Consider the following 17,498-nt stretch of genomic DNA (forward strand, 5'->3'; position numbering starts at 1 on the left):
TATGTTAAAAAAAATAATAATTAAGCATTTTAGAACTCAACTCTGCACGTATGGCGATACCTACCCAGAATTGTATTGAGTTTGTTTCAGACAGAAACAACACAAAAACCTGGTGTTCGCCCTGATGATAACAGTTTGATGTTCAATATTCCTCACTTTTTGCTTCAAATCTCAAAAGCTCATTGAGATTCGATTTACTTCAGATTAGGCTTGTTTACACGTGAGAGCCTCATGAATTTCCTTGATCTAAGGAATAAAATGCGTTGAATATCAATATCAGCGATCTAATAGGGTGTGAAATATTGTCCAATGCCCAGACTTTAGAACAAGGCTAATCTGAAAGAAAACCTTCCTTTTTCAACAAACTGTTTGTTTTTCCAAGTGAACATCGTCAAAGTAAAATCACACTTCTATCTAAATGTTTGTTAACCTTTTGAATGATATATTTAGAAGAGGAATGAACGAACAATATCCAAGCTGTTGAGAGCTCTAGCCATACTATGCATGCATTGCAAACTGAGGCGAGGTGATTCACTACCAGCGAAGTGCTTTCTGAGAAGCTGGGTTTAGATGGTGAGGCATGGTTTAGATAATGAGGCATGGTTTAGGTGGTGAAGCCGGGTTTAGATGGGGATGCATGGTTTGGATGGCGTAAAATCGCATGCTTCGCAGACAATTAATCTAGTGTGACTGGTTATTAGGTACAATAAATGGCCCTATTCCATACCGTTGAGAAGCCATCGTTCAAAGTCCTGCTACAGGCTTTTGATAAACAGGATAATAATATTTTTAGAGGTGGGGGGGATGGCGGTTAACCGCGGACATACGCTCCAATTTCACAACGGTAAGTCAAAATCCATACTGTCGCAGCCTTACCCGTCCTCCTTGTCGTTTCGGGGCCGCCTTCTGGTGAGTCACACCATAAGTTATCAGACTCATGAACCCCGGATTCAAATGCCACTCAAAAAAGTACCTTATTAACAAGAGCTCTGCTTGGCTTGCAACACAAATACAAGATAGTCAGTGGACGAATCCCCACGATCGTGGCTTTGAGTCCCACCCGGCAACCTCCATCTCACCCAAAGATGTATGAAATACAAGTGGGCCTTGAATTGCATGAGCTGAATCAGTTGGATTTAGAAGGCAATAAGCAAAGAATCTTCACAATCGGAGAACCGCTTTGTAAAGGTCCTCAACGCTTGAAGTACACTTCAGTATTGAAATAAAAGTCTTTATAATAAAAATATAAACAGAGCCTACCTGCAGCGGCCATGTGTTCGCTGGTCCTGATTGGCTGGAAGCCCACAAAGGGGATCTGCATCGACAGCACCAAGCCAATGATGTAGAACGTACTGTAAGCTGAGAGGAGAGAGGAGGCAGGGAGCACAGTTAGAAACAAAGTGGGAATTTTGAGTCTTAACACAAAAAAATAAAAAATCAAGACATAAGAAAAAAACAAAATACGAAAACACAGAAACAATTAAATTAGCTAGCTTCTCGCTTTATTGTCCAGCAGCAGTCTAGTTTTCTCAGCAGCTGTATTTAAACGCCATTGATTTCCCTCCCCCTCCTCAAACGCAGAGATTCAGGATAAAGAGTAAACACGAAACAGCTTATCTAAAGTCATTTGCAGGCAAAATGGCGACTGAAGCTGAAGGGATAGGTTGACTCCCCGTCGCCGCAGCAACGTTGGGTGCTGCATTGGGGGGGGGGGGTTAGTTGTCATATGCATCTAACCGCCAGATGCTCTTATAAAAACATTTCACCCGCTTCTCCAAGAGAGCGGGAAGCGACAGGTGCCGAGCGGTTATCTCTCTAGCATCTGCGTGTTGACTGAGCAGGGATGGATGAAGAGCTCGCCACAGTGCTCAGGCCATGTTGGGTTTTCATTAAAACACTAATACACGATGACGTCTTCAAGCGACACTTCATTTGGCATCTCTTATCTTTACGTTGTGTGGATAGACTGCCGGTAACCCAAAGCAGGGACGCCAGATTGCACGAGACAAAGGAACAATATTGACTTTTGAAATGAGCTATGTGCACCTGGTTAGCGATAGATCACACAATGTGATTCATATGCGGGAAATGCTTGATATGATTTTGATTTTGAGTTTTTAATTAGAAACGAAAATGCATGCCATGATTAAGGATGGGGCCAGATAATTTGTAAGAATGAATAATTAAGATAGTCCATGAACTGCTGAAATTGGTAAAGGCTAGAATAAGATAGATCGGTTCAAGGAAATTGGAAACAAGTCACAGTTAGCTAGATGAAACTATCCAAAGAATCCCACCCCTCCTTCCAAAGCATTACGACTCTGGTCATGAGCAATGAGTGCCCAGGCAGTGTGGGCAGATAGCCAGTAGGTAGACAGACAGGTGAGCCATCCAATGTTTTCAGTATTTTTTATTCCCACTGCATTTTTTTATTGATCGTGTCTACCAAGAGAATTTCAACAAATGACAAAATATGCTTTTAAAAATAAACTGCCTTCCCGACCTTAAAAGGCACTTGAGCCAGTAAATCAGGCTCAGGGTTTTGTTTTTATTGCTTCTTTTTCAGGCAAGTTGTGGCAACACTTTCCTGGCTAACAATGCGCCGCAGACACTAAAGCTGGGTCACGGGCAGGGCAGGTCAACGCAAGACCCGATGTTAAGAAGCGTGGGATTGTCTGCCAAAGCCAGTGAAGTTTGGACTTGTTTGTTTCTCGGTTTTGTACAGAACATAAAAAACAAATGAGTGGGACTGAGGAGAACCCGAGGTGATTCAGGACGTGGCTGTGTGTTAATGAGGCCTGGACCGCACGGACAACAGTCAGACAACACAGACGGATCTCCCGTCAGAGACCCTCGGCGGTTTCCAACTCATACTAACTTTTAATGGGCGCCAAGCGTATTAATGCTCAAATTGAGGGAGCATTCGAGACATTTTGTATATTGTTCCCAGAAGATTAATAAACATTTATCTATATCCATAAATCTAGATCCTTGTTTACATAACTCTATACCTCTATGTATATCCATCTATCTTTCTTTATTTTTTAAGTTTTATTTTCGCATTTTTATCCTTTATTATAGAGTGAGATAGAGAGGAAGGTATGGGAGATGGAGGGGAGGACATGCAACAAAGGACCACGGGCAGTATTCAAACCCGGGTTACTGCGATCAGGGCTGAGCCTATATGGTACGCGCTCTACCCGGTGAGCCACCGGGGTGCCCCCTATCTTTTTTGATCCCTCTTTATATTGATATATCCATCTATCTAGATCTTTGTTGACATATCTCATCGATCCATCTTTATTTTTCATCCATCACTATATCGATATATCCATCTACGCAGATCTATATCACAGCTCTATAATTAAAACAGAACCACTGCAGCCCGTGGTGCTTCCACACTATAAAGTGGTGTCAAGTTGAAGCAGATGGCCGCGGCTCCCGCCTTCCACGGCGCGCCGGCATATGGACGCCTGACTCGATGGATGATGAAGGCGTTTAGAGGGGAACGTGGCCACCAGTTCCCCGACGACGGACCGCCCCCAGGCGCGGTGTGAGGGGTTCGCGGCGCCTTTGGAACGGGGGTTGAGACACTACCCCAAGCCGCAGTCAGCACACGAGACACTGTTTGTATCCAGGGTTGTTTATGGGATACCCTTCCGCTCAGAAATGTAACACCGAATGAGGGACAGCCAGAAACAGAACGAGAGAATGCCGATGGATATTCTTTGGGTTTTTACTGTCGTGCTATAAATTTCACAAGCAGAAAGGGAGGTGTTTGTAAGTGTGTGTAAGCGTGTGTGTGTGTGTGGGGCTCACCAATGTAGACTCTTCGGCTGTAGCGCTGCATCAGTAGCAGCACAAACACGTGCAGCGGAATCAGGTTGATTATGAAAACATAGCCTCCCCATGCAGAGACCTGAAAACACACAGACACACTTTAACAAAATTCTTTGCTAGCACCGAGCATGGCTGGAAATCAGCAGAATGAATTGATTTTATTAATCATCCACTTCTCACTGGCTATAATGGACAAGACCCTGAATTCCCTGATAATTGAGGGCCCAGGGCGCCGTCTCCCGCTGAGAAAGAAAAGCCCACGACAAAATAACATCTAGACGGCAAGCAAAAATCATTATGAAACCGGCATTTTCAATTCAACACAATTCAATACTATGAATGGAATTGTAAACGAAAGGGCAAAACATATCAGCCCGCACCCACACAGAGACCCAGAGGACCTTAAGAGACACGGAATGAGGAATCCTTCCAGGCAGGCACACATAGAGGCTGCGGGCTGAATCCGCACGTACGTACATACGGACAGACGGACGGACGGACGACGTGCCGGCGGCACAGACATACAACAGGACTTAAGACCTGGGCACAAAGCAAATGCTAAGAGGCAGTGGTAGACTAATGCTGCAAGCTATGCACCCGCACAGAGACATCAGCACTGACACAGACACCGCCAAGTTTCCAGCTCATCCACTCCAGTGTATAAACCAGCAGCTAAAACTTAATTGACATATATAGCGCTCTATAAAAACACAGAGTCCATGTCCCTTTACACAGCAGGACTAAAAACCTAACACGCACCGATAACTTTAAAAGCTCTGTATAAAATCTATGCCACCAGTGCCGTATGGACTTCACAGCACCAGGTGTGGCCGACGTGGAGGGGAATTAAATAAATAAATATACTCCCAGAAAAACCTGCTCAAAAAGGTTTGGAAAGGACACGAAGACACCGACGGAAGCACACAGGAAAAAATAGAGGAGGCATGGGATGAGAAAGACGCAATATCAAGGCAACATACTGAGGCAGAGCTGGGCCACAGCAGGAGGAAGGTATGTGGGTTGACGGAGAGACCGGGAGGGAGAACAGAGATTCTCTCACACAAAGAGACACACGCACACAGATTGAGTTGTAAACATATCCCAGGGAGAGCCAGAGGACAGAAAACTAATATAAACTATAAACCATGCTGAACCTGTTCATTGGATAGTTTCATAGAGAGAGAGAGAGAGAGAGAGAGAGAGAGAGAGAGAGAGAGAGAGAGAGAGAGAGAGAGAGAGAGATCCAAATAAGTGGTGAGGTGTAATTATCTTTCGGGAGTCATTTGCACCCCCTTCTTTCAGACGACGACAACCAATTAGTAGCATTTGAAGCGTAGCTTGGATGAATACCGCAGATGACTTCCATATGAGGCTTCTCTCCTCTCCGTGTTGACTCGTTGGCCTCTCTTCTTAGAGCTAATTGAAAACTCGGGCGATTTAAATAAAAAATGGAATAGCAAAAATAACTACAACTTAAAAACACGGTTGAGGTTCGGAAATATTCCTGGATAATATTCCGATACAGTTCCTTCCAAACACTGCACAAGGTGACCTGGTTTGCTGATGTCTTTGCACTTCTGAGCTCTGAAGCTCCCAGCTGGCGTAAAAAGAATCCGATCGGTTGCTATCTGGAATAGGCAGCAGGAGTGGAAACAAAAAAAGGTACCAAGCAGAGTATATATTTCGTTTTTTTTAAACACGTAGTACATCTCCAGCAACAGACTTCAATCTCCGCCTGTGTGCGTGTGTGTGTTTGTTTGTGCGTGCATGTGTGTGTGGGTACGTGGCGGTGTGCCCATGTGTGTGCGCACGGGAATACATAACAGTCATGCAGGCAGTGATGGCCCTTTTACTCCTCCACTGCCGGGGGAGTTGATCCTGCCGCATTCAGAGAGAGAGCAGGCATGTTGGCGAGATAGAGCCGGAGACACCTGGCACGACGCTGGGACCGGAGGCCACGGTGGCGGGTGGGGTCGCTCCATCCCCAGGAAGACTTGTGTCGTCCACGGGGGAGAAGGAGAGCTCTGAGCGGGGAGACTGAAGTTGCACGTTTGAAGAAAAATTGTCATTTATGTTTTGGATGGAAGAGAGACAGACCACACACACCGAAGACACTGACGGCCAGACGGGGTTTTCGGAAACGTTTCTGAACGACAATAAAAACGTTTTGTTTTCAACCGTGTTGTGCGTTTCCTTGAGTTGTGCACACTCTGCCAAACACAATGAGAGAAAGGACTGAGGGACATATTCTCTGGGCTACTTTATAAAAAACGAAATAAATATAAAACACAAATACAAAATATACGAATTGATCACGGTGTAAGGCCTTCCAAGAACACTTAAAGGTGCATTCTGTTGCACCACTAGGCTGTGGATAACCACACACTATATATAGAGCAACCCAAACCAAATCCCTTCAGTGGGAGCAGCAATCGCAGCAACCCCATTTTCACTAGCCGGGGCGCTACGGCTTTATTCTAATTTCCGGTTACGCTTGAAACGCGATTTGCAGTTTACGCTGTAAATAATGTAGGATGGAGGTTACCGAAATAGACCAAACAAAGGCGCACGTTGGCCCAGTGTCAGGCAAACGTGTCATCCACGCCAATATCGGAGCTCGGAATAAGTTGCATGGAGTTCTAGCTAGGGTTTCCATTATCTAAACCAATCGCTTGTGTTCGTAAACCGCTGAGAGTAAGCTACACTGCAGGGGGAGGGGGGGTACATTCAATTCCCATATCACCTAACTCAGCAGCCGCTCTCTGTGTCCTGCTTATACAAGCAGCAGTCAATAAGCAGGCAATGTACACTGGTGAGGGATAAAGTGCTATGGGGTCGGGCTCCGTCGGAAAAGACAACAAAGAAGGTTACACTGTGTGTGTGTGTGTGTGTGTGTGTGTGTGTGTGTGTGTGTGTGTGTGTGTGTGTGTGTGTGTGTGTGTGTGGGGGGGGTATAAGAAAGAAGAAAAGAAAAGAAAAGGCTACATCTCTAGCTATGGTTAAGTTAGTTTGACCTCGGCAGCCGACTGCAAGCGGAGGCTTGCCGCCGTCTGCCAAGGGCAGGACCCAGACATGATGTGGAGCAGTGTTCTGGCACTATCTCGCTCCACGCCGTCCTTATCTGATGGCCACGGGGCTGCTGGGAAAAATACACTGGGTCCATATATGTGTATTAACCTGTGTGTGGTACTCTGAGAAAGAACAGAGATGTCTTAAGGGCTGTGTGTCGGTACACGCGTGTGGGTATACGTGTGTATACGTGCGCGCGCGTGCGTGTGCGTGTAGGTGCGTGTGTGTATGAGCTCACTGTAACAGAAGCAGTATAGAGAACCGCGTGTTATCTGCCTGGTTGTACCCAGAGTTTTGTGTCGGCAGTGTGTGGGTCTCACAGTCACATACGCTGTGGCTTCATTGCTCATCAAGGAACACAAGTCCCCGCCGTACATGAGAGAACTATGGCACTCTCACGAAACAAAGCGGCTCTGATTGGAAGCAACTTTGTTCACAAGCTTAGGCTCTAAGGGGGATGGGGATGCTCCATGTCTCAATCAAAATAATTATTTTCTATATTGGAGGATTCAATGAGGTTAATCGCTTACAAACAAATTAGTTTTTTTTGCGTTCCAAGCTTAAATTTGGATTGAAAAAAACCTTGAATTAGGCTTCTTTCAGGTTTTGTGGCATCCCTAGTTTGTGTGATAAAAACCTCTGCCTCTCTATTCAGCAGAGCAAACACCCCCGCCTCTAGAACATGGTACTCTCTCCATCTTATCTTTTGTGAGTGATTGTGCCAGAGAGGGAGGGAGTGCGTGGTAGCCACTACTTGTCGCCTGCATAGGGAGTGTCATTTCCCATTAAATCCCATGTAATGCCCCCCACTCCGGGTGACATCCCAGGAAGTGTGTGTGTGTGTGTGTGTGTGGGGGGGGGGGGGGGGGGGGGGGGGAGCTGATCGACGTGGCGCTCTGGTCGACACACGCACACACACGCACACGCACACACACACACACACACGCACACACACCCACCCCTCCATCCTGGAAGGGCTCAATGCTGCAGCTAGGTGGGAGAAATAAGTTTTCTGAGAAAAGCTAGAGAATCAGAGATGGAGACAGTGGCAATGCTCAGAGTGGAGTGCTTTGGGTGGAGTTACTGTTTTCCTTTTTTTACACAGATGTTCTTCTGAGTTGAGGAAGGAGGTTTCAGAAAACAAGATGAACACATGTATTTCTAAAGTGGCAATTCCTCTAAACAGGTTTGATTTTGAACCTTTCCAGACACGTAGTCTAAGGATGCTGTTGTTCGGGCAGGATGTTTTATCTCGTCTTCCCCCAGGCTACTGGAAAAGATTAGTGTCCCAGTGCTGGCCGAGTTTGTGTTTACTGTCGGCCAAGGAGGGACTCCGACAATGGCCAGACAACCCCGTCTTTTTGGTTATCAGTCCACTTCTGGCCAAAAGCTATTAAATGGACTTAACTTGTATAAGGCACCTATGGAACCAGATGGTTTCAGCGAGCAGTCTTAATCCTCTTCACCCGGTTCCCTTTTCCAGTCGCCATCCTTCCATCCACCTCAACTACTTTCTACCTCCGCCTCCCGTTTAGATTTTTCTTTTGTTTGATTGTTTGATTCCTGCTCTGCCCTGAATTATTTAGATTCAATTCATGGTTAGCAATGTGAATATATTAAATATATATATATTAAAATATATATATATAAAATTTATATATATATAAATATATTAAAGACATCGAAACCAAAACCACCTTGTTTTTGAGGCGATGGTTTTACGGTTAGCAACCTCTTTATCAAGCCCCATTCTCTCCCACTCTCTCTGGCCCTGCTTGACTTCGATTTCACTATATCAGCCTCATCTTTAAATCACCATTTACCCCATCTCCTTTGCTCTCTGCAGTAGGCGATCCTGAAGCTGATCGATGACGCTGGATTTCAGTAATCCGTCTCATTGGACAACCATCTCATGGTTTGGTCGGGGAGATTTAACTAACAACGAGAAGGGAGCCAGGTATCTGCACAGGCACATTCCAGTGTACTGTCACACATACTGACAAAGGTCTGCTGCATTGTGGCTTGGTGACACACACGGTCTATCTGTCTCAGCCAATCAGGCTGATATGTCAATAGCCCACCCACCTCTCCTATCAAAACTACTGACAGCTGAATTTATAAACAATGCTTTATACCCATTTCCAGCCCCCCCCCCCTCTTTCCATCCCAACACACACACAAAAGATAAATAATAAATCATGTGTGCGGTTGACAGTGGGCCATCAATCCAGCATCGCTATCTCCGGGGGCCATCTTAATGTAATAAAGGATCGCAATTTCCCTGTTGCCCAAAGAAGGCACGGGGAGTGATTAAACCCACTCCAGTCAATTCAATCAGACTCGGCACCCTCCGTCCCACTTCTCTCGTCTGTGTCTGTATGTGTGTCTGTGTCTGTCTATGTGTGTCTGTGTGTGTCTGTGTGTGTGTGTGTGTGTGTGTGTGTGTGTGTGTGTGTGTGTGTGTGTGTGTGTGTGTGTGCATGTGTGTGCGTGTGTGTGCGTGCGTCTCTGTTGGTCAGGGGTATAATTAGTGGAGTAGAGTCTTTCAGTTTCATTCTCACCATGCAGAAATACGAGAGACAGCAGCAGATGGACCCAGCAGTGGTACTGGGATATCAGCATTATTTATCGCAGTATTTGCATGCTCATATTGTGTGCATGCTTGTGTGCCCGTGTCCATCAGGGGTGCGGGGGTATGAGCAGTGTAAGTCTTTGAGTTTCATTCTCACCATGTAGAAGTAGGAGAGACAGCAGCCGATGGCCCAGAATACTGAGCCCGTCTTAACAGATTTCACCTGCAGGACAGAGAGAGGAGAAAGAGAGAGAGAGAGAGAGAGAGAGAGAGAGAGAGAGAGAGAGAGATTGCGGCAGAGACATAGTTCAAGAGAGAGATGGAGAGATAAAGGAGAAAAACAAATCAAAACAAGGTCAGTCTAGGTGGCTGTGGTCCACATTTGACAACATTGAGTAAACCGGAGACACAAGACATCTGATCACGAATGTAACCCCACACCACAGCCACATTGACAGTAAAAAATACTTTTATATTATTCAATCTAAAATGGCAATAGTAAAACTTAAGGTGTGGTGTCTGGCACAAAGGGCACATCAACATAAACATTAATTGACGTCACTGGGGAAACCGCAGAATTGAACCATCAATATTGTGGTTTCCAGGTCACCGGGTGTGCCTTCTTTACTGGTGCTGTCACTGTTTTAACTCTCCAACTCAACAAACCAGCCTGGGCATACGTTCTGCACTGACTCCCTTATTGGATCTGAGAACGCAGATGCACGGTGGGTGATGTCTGCATAGATAAGGCGGCTACACAACTTACGGACTATGCTCCGAGACATTTATATCTACATATACGGTGAACAACACAAACCTTCAATCAGTATCACTTCAAAAAAAATGTAGTGCTGCGCAACCAACTTTAAAATAAACCAACAACCAAAGTAGCAAGAGTGCATGTTAGCTATAGGAATAAGAGAAAAGGGTTTGTTGTTGTAGAGTGCCTCGGCATGACTGCAATTTAAGCATCAGGACAAGGCAAAATATATACACAACAAAAAGTGTGACAATAAAATAGCAAAGTCACACAGACACAGGAGGGATTTTGATTCCATCAAAACAAGGACTGAGCCAGTGGTTCTCTGTGGGATCATAAGCTGTCAGAAAGAACACTGTGGGTGTCTGCAAGAAATACGCTGATGCTTATTTGTGTAATACACCACACAAGTTAAACCCATGTACACATCGGGCACACGTTGTAAAGGTGCTTGTTTACTGCATACGCAATTCAAAAAAAGCATTCAATTATCATTTCCAATCAAACACAAAACGAAGGGCGACGAATCCCAATATGTGCTCGGTCCATGTCCCCTGTTTCTCTATCCCACAGGCAAGCATAAACACACACAAAATTACACCTACACACATCCATCAACAGAAGCCGAATTCCCCCCACACACAAAAAATAATAACATAACACACCAAAGTCCCTATCCACTGAAGTGATGGAGGGAACTTGAAACGAAGAGTGCGGTGTGTGTGTGTGTGTGTGTGTGTGTGTGTGTGTGTGTGTGTGTGTGTGTGTGTGTGTGTGTGTGTGTGTGTGTGTGTGCAAGGCTTGACTCAGAGTTGATATCATATTGAATGCTGCCTGAGAGACCCATTACAGCACACATAATCCTCGAGTGGGGAGTGTGTGTGTGTGTGTGTGTGTGTGAGTGAGAGAGATCGATGGAAGTGCTGAGCACCCCCAAAGCCCCCCTCCAAAGCCCCCCCCACCCCCCTCCAACATCTCCGTCGCATGGACAGAGTGATCTGTGCAGAGCCTTGCATCTACATGTCGCCCGTCAAGCCATCCATCCGTCAGCCGTTTAAATAGTGACAGTCAGACAAACAGGCAGAGTGGGCCACCAAAACAAGTCTGCGAGCAGAACAATCCTCAAAAGGTGAGGGAAGTCCTGCTGCATCAACAAGCCTCACGCTGACCCCATTAGTATTCTGCCTCGGAATAATAACACTGAATAACGGCGAGTGTGTGTGTGTGTGTGTGTGTGTGTGTGTGTGTGTGTGTGTGTGTGTGTGTGTGTGTGTGTGTGTGTGTGTGTGTGTGTGTGTTCAAGGATGTTAAAGTGTGTGTTCGTGTTCATATGTGTGTTCATGTTCGTATGCGTGATTGTGTGTGTGTTCGCGAGCGTGTGCTCATTTTCAAAGATTCTTGTGTGTGCTCAACACCGGCGACCGCGCCAGCGTGTTGATTTGACAAAGGCAGGGTTCTCCGCTAGTTTGCCCTGGCGACCACAGCAGAGTGTTTGGGTGACAAAGACAGGGTTCGCCATTAGTTTGCCCTGGCGACCATGGCAAAGTGTTGGGGTGACAAAGGCAGGGTTCGCCCTTATCTCACTAAGTGAAGGGCGGCTGGCGATGCGTGAGGAGAACAAGGAGCCTACAAGGGAGATTTTGGTCGCTGCAAAGAGGAACAAAGACAACACACCACACATAATTAGCCAGCTCAGGCAGACCTACAATATAAAAGTGTTGTGCACACACGCGCGCATGTGCACGTCGGTCTCTCCATGATTGCTGCCCCTCACGGAAGCATAAAGCAACGCAAGTAAGGCTAATTACATGCATGTAATGCAAAAATTAAATTCATCACAAGGATGCCCAAGTTGTGTCGAGGGCAAAGGCGTGAAAGCGAGGCACATGCGTGACGAAGTTCAAAGGCACGCACTCCTGGGTGTGCGCGGATTCAATTATAGATTGGGGGGGGGGGGGGGGTGGTCAACAGCTTAAGTGTTTGCAGCTGAATTGGTTCTAAGCAGATAGAATAAAGGGACGGATAATGAAGATGAGACAGAGGGGCTCAAGAGACAAGCTTTGGGGCGCAATAGGGGAAGAGAAAGACGGCCGGAGAGGGGGAGGAAGGGAGAGAGAGAATGAGAGAGGGAGAGAGAAGGAAAGTGAGGGCCACAAGGACAAGGATTAGAAAAAGAATGACTGAAAGAAAAAGGCACAAAAGAACTGAACAAAAATAAAGAAGGTGAGTTGGAATGACTAAAGGAAAGCCAGGGGAAGGCTGGGGGTGGGGGGTGAGAGAGAGAAAACGAGAAAGAGGGTACAGAGAGGAGTAGCGAAGGCAGAGAGAGGAAGCAAAAAGGTAGAGGGAGGAAGCAATGGCAAAGAGAAGGGGGCCAAGACAAACATGGTCGTAAATGAGAGAGATAATGGCTAGGCAGTGGTGCGTGTCCAGGATGATTGTATTTCAGGTCCCTTGCCAAATGGGACGGCTGGTGAGATCACCGGCGTTGGTGTGCAACACCCATCCCACCCGCGCACAGCAAACCCCCCTCGCCACCCCGCTTCACAGGCGATGCATGATGACTGCATTCCCCTGACCCGTCTCGCAGTGAGAGTAGAGTGACGACATCGGCTTTCACATCACCTATGACGGACATTTGTATTTTTTTTCAAATTCTTTGCATGAAAGTCACGAGGTTCGTGGCGAGGTAAAGTTGAGTCAGGTCGGCTTCTCAGAGGAAGACATGAAAGCTACAGAGCGAACAGGCTGCCGGAGGGCTAGGAGCCCCTGCCTCAGCTAAGCCCAGCGCCTTCACAGAGATTTGGCCTCAGCCCACAAATCCAACAGCGAGAGCCCTCTGACACCACTGTACAGCGGCCTTGAAGGGAGAAGCCCTTTGGGTTATTATCATTTTAATACAAAGTTGAAGTTCTATATGGAAGAAATAACCTTTCTTCTTTTAACTTTTTAGTTGATCTTGTGGATCTGTCCATGCACGCATAAAAATATATATATATTTGCCCTCCGAGGGTCGGTTTGCGAAGGCATAAAGGGCAGTAGGGGAGACCGGGTATGGTTGTAACACAGGGTGGGTTGTAACACGACCAATTCCACCAATCAGGGATAAGATACGAGCCATCTGACAGCTTCAGTCTCCTCCTCCTTCCATTTTGATCACTCGTCGAAATATTCAAATAGTTGGCGCCATTTTTCCAGGAGTTACGAGAGAAATCCAAATTTTGAGGTAAGAAAGTAATTTTTTATTTTATTTATTTTTGTTTTCTAGTACTTTTACCGTTGTAGATAAAGTTGTATGAGTCATATCAGGTCAAACTATAGTTTCTCTAGTAAAGAATGGTGTATCTCTCCCTTGCTAATGTCAAAGCACCATGCTAATACAGCTAGCTTAGTAATGGATGACAGGGTGGGGTAGGTTGTAACGCATGTTTTGAAAGTGTTACAACCATCCCCTTACATACAAAGTCAATTTTTTTTTGATTTTAATAATTCTACAGAATGCCTAGAACATGGGTGAGGAAGACTGATCGTGGAGTGGATGCCCAGATATTGAAAAGAGCAGCAGAGGAAGTTAACAATGGAACATCTGTCAGGGCAGCGGCAAAAAAGCATGGCATCTGCCATGTTACGCTTAATAGATATTGGAAGAAGTTTAAACTTCTTAGAGATCAGGGATCCCAGGACCTTCCTCGGGTTGGATACAACAGTCCAAACAAAGTCTTCAGCAGGGAGCAGGAGGATCTATTGACAGAGTACATTAGCCAGGCAGCTGATATATACTTTGGGCTAACTCCACGCGAGGTAAGCATGATAGCTGAGAACAGTGTAGAATAGGCAATTTTTCAATGTTTGTGAATGATAAATAAATAACATAAAAGCAGGTAAAATAAAAAAATGAATAAATACCAACATATGAATTTAGACAATCAACAGAAATGTGTGTCCTAACTCAGACTTCCTTTTATGCTTTTGCATAGGTCAGAAAGTTTGCATATCAGTTAGCCGTGAGTTTTGATATAAATCATCCTGAAACCTGGGACAATAAGCTGATGGCGGGGCCTGACTGGTTCAACAGTTTTCTGAAACGACATCCCAGACTATCTATTCGGTGTCCACAGGCAACAAGCCTTTCAAGGGCCACCTCCTTCAACAAGACAAATGTTGAGCGCTTCTTCAGTCGCCTGTCGGAGGCAATAGAAAATAACCGCTTCGATGGTTCTGACATCTGGAACATGGACGAGACAGGCGTCACAACTGTGCAGGCACCATCCCGAGTGGTAGCGCGCCGGGGGGTCAAGCAGGTTGGAGCCATGACATCAGGTGAGAGAGGCACATTGGTATCAGTTGCATACGCTGTGCAAGCTCTGGGGAATTCCATTCCCCCATTCTTTGTGTTCCCCCGAAAGAACTTTAAGGAACACTTTGTACAGAGTGGGCCATTAGGAAGTGCTGGAAGTGCTAATAAGTCAGGCTGGATGCAGGAGGAGGATTTCTTGCATTTTCTTGGTCACTTTGCAAGACATACAAAGGTGAGTCCAGAGAAAAAGGTTTTGCTCCTGCTGGATAATCACTCCTCACACATCTCTGTGAGAGCCGTTGATTTTTGCAAAGGTCAGGGCATTGTTCTTCTGACCTTTCCACCACACTGCAGCCATAAGCTCCAGCCACTTGATCGCAGTGTCTTTGGTCCATTTAAGAAAATGGTGAATGCGGCCAGTGATGACTGGATGAGGATGAATCCAGGCAAACCAATGACGGGAACGCCCTACCCACGGCCGCAACGCAAAGGAACATTCAGGCAGGCTTCCAGTGCACAGGCATATGGCCTTACCATCCGAACATCTTTCAGGACAGTGACTTTGCGCCCTCCCAGGTCACCGATCGTCCTGACCCAGCTGAGGCTCTCCTGCCGCCAGGCTCCTCACCTGCTCACCTGCCGCCAGGCTCCTCACCTGCCCACCTGCCGCCAGGCTCCTCACCTGCCCACCTGCCGCCAGGCTCCTCACCTGCTCACCTGCCGCCAGGCTCCTCACCTGCTCACCTGCCGCCAGGCTCCTCACCTGCTCACCTGCCGCCAGGCTCTGCTCCTCCTCCAAAGATGCCGAGCACCTCTGGGTCCATCTTAGGACCGTTCAGTCCAATAATAATTCGGCCATTTCCGAAAGCATGCCCAAGAAAAGTAACAGGCAAGGGTAGGAGGAAGAGGCGCTCCGAAATCTTGACTGATACACCAGTTAAGCTGGCGTTGGAAGAGGAGGATCGGCGAAAAGGAAAAAACATCAAAATTAAACTCTTTGGGGGTGATAAAGGAAAGAAGAGGAAGGTCAACAAAACTCCCAGAAAATGGTGAAAGCTCAGAACTCCTCGTCAGAGGAGGAAGAAGATTTTTGTGTGGTCTGCATGGAAACCTTTCGAAATTCCAAATCCAAAGAGGTGTGGGTAAAGTGTGTCCTATGCAGCTTTTGGGCCCACCAGGCATGCACTCCAGGTCTGCCCAATTTTATTTTTCACCATTGTGATTCAGATTAAGGATTTATTTAATTTGTTTGTTAGAGAACATGTTGCCCTGTTCTAAAAAAAAACAACTGTTCAGCTCTCGCTCTCAAGAGACACAAATACACACACACAACGTATAAACGTTATGCTTTTTATATTTTGTTCATAACATTAACATAGCCTACGCTACGATTCTATTTTTTCTGTACACACACACACACACACACACACAATGCATATGTCACTCTTCACTTCCAATACAGTTTAAGAATATTTTGTTTGGTGAATCTATTTTCAAACCCTGTTGTTTATGGTTATAATTAAATCGGCATATCAAATGGAGTAACATTGGTTTTTTGCATTTTGCCTACCTGTTACAACTTACCCCAGTAGGTGTTACAACCTACCCCGGTAGTGGGGTAGGTTATAACAAAGGTATACATTGTATTTGTCATAATCTCACAAATTCCGTGATATAGTTGAGGAGATTTAAATGGTTGCCACTTGTAGTAGACAAATGTGGGTACGTTGCCTAAAAGGTCCAGAACTGTAGCTTTTAAAAAAATGGTAGATTTAGGTGCTGAAGAAAAAAGTGTTACAACCATACCCGGTCTCCCCTACAGTTGGCGTGTAACACAATACAGGGAACATGTTATAAAATATGCCAAATACGAAAAAAATCTTTCCACGTTATGATACTAGTAAAGTACTTAAACACGTCGTCACTTTTAACCTGCAAGAAGCCATTGGCACAATGGCATCAAACGGGCATGATGCCAGTCCAACCTGTAAACATCCTCACTCAACACGGACAACATCTGGGACCGCCGCAGGGAGCCTGGCCATGTTAACCACCGCGCTCCACCGCACAGGTCAGCGAGACACCTGGACCCAAGAGGTACTCCCCCTCACATCGGCGAGCACACGGCCTGAGACCCAGGCTGAGGCGGGCTCAAGGCCCTGCGACGACCGCCCCGCCACGCACAGACACACACAGGCGGCTGCACATGGCGCTGTGATGTGGTACGGGCATGTGAGCGTGCACTAATGTGCACAACAGGGGTGTAAGGCTGCTGGCTCTGAGGGGATCCGGGCTCTAAGAGCGGCCTGACTCCTGAGCCGCGTGGGCGGCTGGAAGCGTAGGGTTAAGTGAAAGGCGGGGGTGGGGGTCCCATCGTTAGCTCAATCCCGACGGACCGACATAAGCACCGAGTCCCTGGGTTGCTGCTTAAAGGGAAGCCGGGGCGTTTGGGGATAAACGGCTATGCGCGCGAGTTAAATAAATAGGCTGCGAGCTGGTTTAAAATGCTCGCGGACTGCCTGTGGCATGCATAACGGCGGCTTTTCGTGTTTCTCTTCAAACACCCGTCGGGGGTGTGTGTATGTGTTCAGATGTTTGACTATTGTGTGCACAGTTTTGATTTTAACATGCCTGTGCGCGTGCATGTGTAGCAGTTGAGAGTTGAGGCAAGCCTTGCCTTTGGGGGTGCAGGTTTATGTGAGCAAGACTATGTATCAAGGTCGCCTAATCACCACTGAAAAGGGAGTCCTGGGCGATGAAAGAACTAGGAAACATACTCTTCTGTGTCATCGTGTAAACGAGGTGCGTGCCTGTTTTTGAATCAAGACAAAAACACAAGGGTTTCCGAATTACCCCGGATACAGAACAAAATAATAGACTGGGAAAATACACAGCTACAGTTTGTGTAGCTGTGGGCTAGCGAGGCCATGGATGATGGTGTGTTAAATACACACACACAC

At 46.4% G+C, this 17,498-nt stretch overlaps 1 protein-coding gene across 1 annotated transcript in view; it reads right to left on the reverse strand.

The window, feature by feature from the left end:
• Nucleotides 1–17,498, reverse strand: part of LOC307084928 (dolichyl-diphosphooligosaccharide--protein glycosyltransferase subunit STT3B) — a 76,841-nt gene that overhangs the window by 21,240 nt on the left and 38,103 nt on the right. Inside the window, exons 4-6 of the mRNA XM_079749449.1 lie at nt 9,639–9,704; nt 3,820–3,919; nt 1,261–1,359 (exon numbers count right to left, since the gene is read on the reverse strand). Of these exons, the coding sequence (XP_079605575.1) occupies nt 1,261–1,359; nt 3,820–3,919; nt 9,639–9,704 (265 nt within the window). The remainder of the gene's footprint in view (nt 1–1,260; nt 1,360–3,819; nt 3,920–9,638; nt 9,705–17,498) is intronic.

The sequence above is a fragment of the Pollachius pollachius genome (genome assembly GCF_949987615.1).
Source record: "Pollachius pollachius genome assembly, chromosome: 13".
Lineage (NCBI taxonomy): Eukaryota > Metazoa > Chordata > Actinopteri > Gadiformes > Gadidae > Pollachius > Pollachius pollachius.